Source organism: Convolutriloba macropyga, chromosome 14 (genome assembly GCF_964194025.1).
Source record: "Convolutriloba macropyga chromosome 14, txConMacr16.3, whole genome shotgun sequence".
Taxonomy (NCBI): Eukaryota; Metazoa; Xenacoelomorpha; order Acoela; family Convolutidae; genus Convolutriloba; species Convolutriloba macropyga.
In genome coordinates this window covers 22,623,718-22,632,448 of record NC_134481.1, presented here as the reverse complement: position 1 = coordinate 22,632,448, position 8,731 = coordinate 22,623,718, and the positions used below count along the sequence as shown (strand labels likewise).

At 35.6% G+C, this 8,731-nt stretch overlaps 1 protein-coding gene across 1 annotated transcript in view; it reads left to right on the top strand.

Moving 5' to 3' along the window:
• The first annotated feature begins 317 nt into the window (after positions 1-317).
• Positions 318-8,731, top strand: part of LOC142353335 (uncharacterized) — a 22,998-nt gene continuing 14,584 nt past the window's right edge. The window contains exon 1 of the mRNA XM_075405566.1: positions 318-520. Within this exon, the coding sequence (XP_075261681.1) occupies positions 436-520 (85 nt within the window). The 5' untranslated portion in view covers positions 318-435. The remainder of the gene's footprint in view (positions 521-8,731) is intronic.

Below are 8,731 nucleotides of genomic sequence, written 5' to 3'. Positions count from 1 at the left end.
ATTTACTACATGTTCCTCTGTTTGTTGTTAGCTACCACTTAAATGCCACTTACCTACACTTCTGTGGCATTTCAACCCGATAATATTTCACCTCTGAATTGTTTCTCAAACCTCTCAAACCATTTTTTATTTTCCCAATTCCTATGTTTTTTCACCCTGTATTGTACTCAGAAGCCATAGTGGGTTACGCGGAGGGCTCCAAAAAAATCTTGAGCTGGAAAGGATTAAAACTTTTTTCAAAAAGTTTTAAAAAAAACACGAAATTTTCAGATCAGACATTATCCATTTCGTTCAGTTTGTTCAGCAAAGTTAACATCAGATTAAAAACCCGGTCTCTCTGATATGAGAAAAAGTGGACTCGTTTCCTTATATCGCTGCTTGAAATGAACGCGTAGTTTATACCAGTTTATACCATGTAGCTTTTTGACATTAGCAATGAATATCAGTAAGTACTTCATACTGATATCACTAATATGTGCTGCAGTTTTCACCGAACAGAAGAAGGCGCTGAAACGAGAGGGTAAGTGTGATTTATTCATCTTTCCCCTTGTGCCATTTGTTTTCTGGTTGAGCAATTTCAATGGGAAAGCCCTTTTTAACACTAGTAGTTTTCTGAGGTTTTCTTTTTTAGGTTTTCATTTTTGAATTTGCATTTCAAGTACCAAAATTTTATGATATTGTGATAAATCTTTGTTGTTTAATAATGCTGATTTAGATTCAGAACTTAGAAAATCTTACAATGTCAAGAATAATCTTTCATTTAAACTCGAAATGCTCTGACATATTTACATATAGCTTTATTAAGATCAAGGCTTGAGTAAGATCAAGGCTCTCCAGAATCCAAAATAATTAGTAATGTCTGTTCGTATGGAGTAAATTCACCGAGCCGAGTAAATTCACCAGAATAATTTAAGATAAGCGGAAACTAGCCTTGAAAAAACGGAAAATTCAAAGCAATTCTTTTACAAAGTTTTGTGCTGAATGAGTTGAATTTAAAGACATAAACTCAACAAATTCAAAATTATACAATAAAAAAAGTGATGGCTCTAAAACTGAGCTCAAGCATCTTAGTTTGCTTAAGATCCGCACTCTTCATAAATCGGACCGTAACATCACGTTTCACATAAATTTGGCATTTCTAAGCGTAGATATTACATAATTTTGCGGATTCTACGAGAATATTTAAATTAATTTTGCGTTTCCAACGGTAGTTCATACAAATATTCAGTTCTCATTAGTTGAACTTAGGGTTTTAAATTGATAAGATTCATTAAACTCAAGTCTTGAGTTAAATACGAGTTTTCTGTGTAACTTTTGGGACCCTAAAACCAAGAACCTATCCCTAGCCCAACCCCCCTATCCCTAGCCCAAATTTATGAGTAGGATCTACTATAAACTCATTTCAAAAATATGTAACACCTACGCTGAGTTCAATGCGGAATTATGTAAGATGAGTGGTGAATGTTTTGAATTTATATAATATCTGCGCTCAATTATAGATCTTACGTATATCCAACGCATTCATCGCCAATCTGCATAGTTTTTCAATTTCAAGCGTTGACACCTCGGCCAATGTTTTTTCAATACTAATTATGCATGTCCTAGGCAATGATAATAATAATTGTCAGTTGAAATAGACATGAAAACCGGATAAACGTATTTATTTGGTGGGCAGAGTTGGCTGCAAAGTCAAAAATTGATACGAAAACAAGAATTTGACCAAGTTTTGACCGCTAAATTAATGATAATCAATTTATGCAAAACCAAAAATACACTCAATTTAGAGCATCGTTTTATTTCAATTAAAACAGGAAAAGGTATTGCTGATTTGTTGAAATCATCTTAATATACTTGTTGATGGAGCCACTTCAGGCACTGGAACAAAATTTTGCTGGTTTTTCGTGATTTGTCCTTTACACAATTGGTGTTCTCGGCAAGCTCCAAAAACAAAAATTTGGTTTTTCCTCTAGGACTGGTGAGAAGATATCAGATGTCAATTGTCAATCTCTTTAAAAACTTTGTCACTAGAAGACAGGTGTTATAAAGAAAAACAAAGAAGAATGGAATTCGCGCCCGATGGTTATTGAACCACTGTGCCCTTTTTGAGCAGATGAAGACACTACTGAGCTACAAGTTATTATTGTCCAAAAAGAAACAGCTATTTGTCATTGCTGTTTTTTATTGTGCAATTTTGATAAGGCATACGTTGTTTGAATTTCGGAAAAGATCGAGAAGTAGCAGAGAGGACAATGTACTATCTAAGTTTAACTGATTACTACAAATACATCAACGAGAAAATTGTAACAACAGCAGAAAAGAACTAAAATAAAGAAAAATAATATTCTAAAACAATAGCCAAATGAAGTGCTAAGAGGAACTAGACCGTAAACGCACGAAACCAGACCGCGCATAGTACCAATTTACGTTCTTGTTTGGATAGTTGTAACATGTAAAATCAGTGGGGAGAGTATGAAAAAAATATTTATTTTGGGTAAATAAGCGCATAATCGATTAAGTGAATTATCGCAGATTTCTATATCATCTTGCACAAGATAGTAAGCTATCCGAATGGAAATGCCTGTGCAATTTTGCTGCGAGAGTAACAAATTTTCGACTCTAATATTCGTATTAATCAGGCTAGAAATAAATATAAAATATATAGAAAGAAGATGTTATCGCCAATGTGAAGAATTGAACCAATGCTTCCTTAGTCAATTTTCTTCCCTGTCTTTGTTATCAATTACCGCGCAATCTTAGTCTTTCCTAACAACAAACAATATCAGTTTGTTAAACATTCTTCTGTATAAGAAACTTTTTTTCAGTCACCAGATTTAGGGCGCAATTTTTGTGGGGATATGTGAAAATATGGGTTTCGGTAGAGAGAATGAAAAATTTATATAGTCAAATTTTTTTTGTGCTTTTGTGTTCTTCTTACAACTCACAGCCGGACGTACTCAAGCTGGCTCTGCCATAGGATAAAAACAAGGCATTGTTTGTCTGACTTTTTCTCAAGATTGAATAATCTGACGCTAGCAAAGTTGTTAGTTGATAGCCCTTTGCGATGAAGGGCAAGAAGGAAAGAAAAGAGAAAAGAAGGTAAGCAATTGCTGTGACTCGAATTATCTTCGTTGTTCGATTCAATCTGAAATTGTTAACTGTTAATCCAATTTAATCTATTTGTTATCGAAGTAGAAAAAATTTTGCTGTTAAGGAGAAACATAATCATCTGTTCAGAAGAAGATGTACTAGACCGCGAAAGGAGGAGGGAGACAGTTAGTATTAAGAATCTCCCTTGTATTGATCTACATGAACGCGATCTTTAATAAAGGGCACAATCTTGATCATACACACTAAAAAAAGTTCAGGTAAAGTTACCTTAACGCAGTTAAGGTAAACCTCTGTTAAGGTAAAATTAAGGTAAAAGTTACCTTAACTTTACCTTAACTTGAGTTAAGGTAAAAAATTACCTGAACTGTGTTAAGGTAAAATTACCTTAACTTACCTTAACTTTTTTAATAACTTTCTGCAGTACATAATTGTTTATTTTTAGTAAAATTAGCAAACCAAATGTTGAAGTTTATTACAAGAGCTTTACAATGATCCTTATATGAAGCAATTTGAGCTAATATTTGTCGACCTACACTACAGCAAACCCCAAAATTACTTTCAGTGAGTGCTCAAAAAAATTCAAAAAGGCAGTAACGCACCAATTTTGCAAAAACTGGTATTTTTATTTTTCACGCGCCTCTGTTTATGTATTGGCTGCTCACAAATCGATTCCGCGTTGTACCGAAAGAACTGGTTTCAGAAAAACGGTTTAGAGAAAGTTTAAAAGTGGTTTTAAAGTGTATCAACTTGAATCCAATCACTCTTCCTTATATATTAAGTTAAAAACTATTATTCCTGCATAAAAAAATCTCTGCAAAACTGGATTACACTAATATAGAAGCGGTTTCGACATATGATCTTCATGTAGCTTCCATAAATTATAGTCTGTCAGATTTAGATTGATTTTTATTTTAGTTCGAACTGATTCCATTTTCCAACAAAAGCACTACTTCAAAACCCTATTCATCGAACTGAAAATTGTTTGTTATAATCAGGTAAAGGTTTCCGAATTGGGGCTCTCTGCCATATTAAGGGGACAAAAACATATTTATGGAACAGTTTCCAGCCGTTTGTCGAGTTTCGCAAAATTACGGTGAAGTTTAATATAAAATTTTTCTTCTCTTTGCTGAAGGAAATTATAAGGAAGTCGATGCTGACACCGATTTCTTTTAAAGCTCTGTCAGATGATATTCTCGTAGGATTGGGTTTTCCTCAGCCTGCGATCTATGAATTGAAATTGTTAGTGGGCAATAATGAGGCGAGTACTCCGAACTCATCTTTTAGTAACAGAAGTGAAGCTGCATTAGCTTCAGCTTTGTCGACTGGGAATATAACCCCTATAAGAGCAGCTGCATTAACAACAACTGATACGCTGAACATTGAGGAGTTGAAGACCCTGGCTGACCACCTGAACCTTCGGTCTAAATCTGGCCAAAACCAGCTGGTCAGAATTGTGGTCGCTGATATGATTAAGGTTCAAATTTCTGTTTTTTTTTAAACACTTTATGCTCATTATTTACAATGCAGAGACTTTCCTCGTTTTTCCTCACATTTGCTAAGCGTGATTTTTTCTCTTTAGCGCGAAAGTGGATCAGAGGAGGGAAAGTTGAAGCCATCCACAGAAACCAAAACTAAATATGCGAAGTTGATCATTGAAGCCTATCCAGAACTGGTTTCAGTGGACGAGAACTGTCCTGAAGTTCGTATTTTTTTTGTTCAGGGTATTCTTTGTAAATTTTTGTTATTGGCTTCCCTGTTATTTAGTCGTTGTTCTTCAAACCTTACTTCAAGAAAAGTTTGGTTGGGGGCATTGAAAGGAAGCATCCCCCAACTGATTTGATTGAGGAGAACCTCAAGACTAGGAGGGCAGATCGGAAGTCAAAAGAGTCTGCTCGCAGACGGAGCCAAGGTTTTTTTCAAGTTTTTTCTTCAATTGTTTAGTTTTTTTCCTGATTTTACCTTGTCACTTTCATAGACTGCCTGAGCTTGCCAAGAGACAGCGAGTTTCTCGGGAGAATGAAGTCGAGGAGGTAGACATGACGGATCTCATGGGAAATTTCGTCAACGTTGATGAGAGCAAAGAGGTTCTTAGATGTAGGACTGTTGTTGAGAGACAAAAACTGCTGGCAGGAAAAGGCAACATCAATTATGCAAATTATGTTTATATAATTGGTCTAGATGTTTCGAATTTTGAGGAGGTTTGTGTCTGAATATTCTGGCACATTGTAAAAAATTGTTTTGGATTTTTAATCAAATTGCTTCTTTTTTCAACAACTTGATGCCGAGTTTCGTCTGTGGGTACCGGACGCTTCAAATCAAAAGTTCTCTGAATTGTTTCTTTGCTTCATGACCCCGTTAATTAAAGCAGCTGAGACACAGCCACCCCGAGAAGCGGCAGATAAGATTCGGAGCTTGAAACTGCTTTACTGTAATAGCTTTAATTTCGTTTTTTTAAAAATTTTTAAATGTGGTCTCGATTTTTGATGTTGTGGGCATTTAGTGCCTGATTCCGAATTGGCACCTTGGCTTCTTCCATTGTTGGCACCCGTGAAGCTAGGTGCCGGATGTAAAAACCGGCCAACAACTATTGAAGCGCTAACACCTGCCAGAGATAGTTTTATCTCTGACATCGCGGTAATTTGTTTTGTTTTGTTTTCTGTTTTGTATGTTGATTATCTGTGCGAACTTTTTTAATCAAATTTAGGACGTAAGCAACATCAGGGATGAATGTGCGCAAAAAGAATTCGGGTCTATTCTGAAGTCATCGGGGCAGGTATGAATTTTTGTTTTAATAATTTTGTTTGGCTCTATTTGCTTGAAATCGTTTTTTAGACTTTTGTTGCATCTTCTGTTGGTCCATTGGAGGCTAGGGACACTTCGAATGCCATTGATTTTGCCTTTCGGCTTTTCTATGTATTCAATCTGCGCTACCCAGAGCAAACTTGTATCGTTTGGTCCTTCCTTCATTACTTGGTCTTCAAGTTACCAATGTTGCGAATTCCTCACCAAGTTGACGCGCTGGCGAAAATGTTGAATAGCATTCAAGACGCCAATGACAGTGAAGAACGTAATTGAGTTGGCTGGTTGCTATGAAACTCGTTCTCTAACAAACTTTTGCGCAGTTCATTTACCAAATACCTGTATCTAATGTCAAATTCTTTATGTGTCAATCTTGCAGTTGTTCCCTTTTCACGATGTTTAATTTTATTATAGCTGTTGCGCTGCAAATGCATTGCTTCCTAATTTTGTCTTGACTATTTAGGTATCCACTGTATTTCATTTCCTAAGTTATTACAATATCATACAAAATTTGCGTTGTTTGCAATGTTATAATGGTTTTTGAATTGAACTGAGGTCGCCTTAGTTTTATAAATTGAATTTGCAATGCATTTATTGCGCAATTCATTTAACTAATACCTGTATCTGATATCAGTTTCTTAATATGTCAATCTTTCAGTTCTTCCCTTCTCGCGATGTTTAATTTTAATGTAGCTGTTGCGCTGCAAATGCATTGCTTCCTAATTTTGTCTTGACTATTTAGCTATCTACTGTTTTTCATTTCTTACTTCAAGTTATTACAATATCATACAATATTTGCGGTGTTTGCTGTTATGTTGTTTTTTCAATTGAATTGAGCTCGCTTTAGTGAAGATAGATCAAATGATTACGTTGCATTCCAATTTCCAGTTTTGCGTCTTTTAAAACATTAATTCTATTTTCAGATCATACTGATTTATTATGAGTTGATTAAGTTAACGTGCGCCCTGTTCAAGAGATACTACTACTAATCTGAGGTTAGAAAAATCTTCAATGTCTAATTTTAATGAAATTGAAAGCGTAGTACAAAGCTATTTTGAAGTTGCAAGCATTGATTGGCTTCTTCTAGAACAACTAATTGAGAGGAAAGATTTAAAAGGTCATCGCGCTATAAAAAATGATCAAAGAATCAGCATTAAGCAAGAAAGCGTTTTGTATTGTTACATGAAAAATCTTTGGCTTTTGGTAAACGTTGCTTTTGAACCTGATTTTAGGTTTGAGGAAGACAGCAACAGAGGGTAATGTGGTTTCAAAGTTGTGGCAAAATCTATCCTTGATGCTAATAAGTTGATAAAAGAGTTGTCGGGTGTTGTGTCATCTTGCCCGGAAAACATAGATGACTTTCCAGAGCTCAATTTTTCCGTCTTTTTGAGATCTGGTTCTGCTTTTTCTTTACAGGGTCCCCTATCTTTTGTAAATCATTCGTGTTTACAAAATTTTAAATACGAGTCCCCCCGAAATAAGAAAAGTGTGTGCTTTTTAAGGACTTTGAAACCAACTGCTGTAGGTGATGAACTGACTGTGTTCTATGGGAGTAAGTATTTTGGTGAAAATAATGAAAATTGTCTCTGTCCTAACAAGAAAAGTCATGGGAGTAAAATTGTTGGTTCATTAATATCAGTTCCTGAGAAGTCAACGAGGTCAGGCAGAACTTTTTCAACTGTTTTGAATGATGTAACACCCACCAGTAATTAACGATGTAACATAGTGATATTAACGAAAATAATGTAACAACAAGTACTAGGAATTTGGAGAACACTAGTCAAACTGTAAACAGTAGTTCCTTTAACTCTGCTGACGATCTTATAGATAAGCAAGATGGTAATACAGGCATCAACCATGAGGGTATAAGTGAAGCTAATGGGGTAAACAACAGCAACTTCACTGTACTTAGTAATGAAACTGTGGACACCGAAAATTTTGACTCTCCTGATCACGTTGTAGAACGCCCATGTTCTCAAATAGTACATAGTAGGTCGTCGGAGTTTGGTGCGGAGATTGATTTGACGAGAGGCAGTACCCAACCTTGCAGAAGTTTTAACTTAAGACAAGCGCAAGCAGTTGAAGCTTTCTCTGATGAAAATTTTGTTCCGTTGTATAATACTATTTGTGAATTTTGTAGAGCTCAGACATATTTAACATACGACAATTTCCGTCCCGACATGCAAAAGCACCATAGGTTTGAAGCCGAGTTTACCTGTTTTATTTGTAAGCGCTGCTTTTCTGGTTTCAAGAGCTTCATCAAACATGTAACCCAGCATGAAGAACAATTGGCTACAGATTCGGTCAGGGAAGTTAATGAGATCATATTAAAATCAAAGAAACCTAAGCTGAGTGAACCATCCCCTGTATTTTAAGAGGTTACGAATGTGATAGAGTCAACTGAAACCGTGTTACCTACTCAATCCATTCCCTTCATTTCTTCTGTTTTAGGAGAATGTTAACCCAAAACTGCTCTAGTCGAAAATAAAAAGTTCTTCTTTCCATTTGATCCTAGCGTAACCTATTGCTGCAAATTCAAAAATTGTACTAACATGCTTTCTCTTGCTAATTACAAATCACATCTTAGTGACTATCACGGGTCTGCCTTTAGTTTTGAGTGCGTTTTTTGTTCCAAAGAGTTTACAAGCATTCGTTATTTGAGTAGGCATGTGAGGAGCCATCACTTATTTTTGAAAAAGAACGCCTCCTTTGATCGTGATAGTGATGAGTTGAAGCTTTCAAAATCTACAGAAGAATCAATTAATGAGAATTCTGAAGTGGTAATGGAACAGCGTCCAAATTTTGAAATGCGATTTAAAGGTTC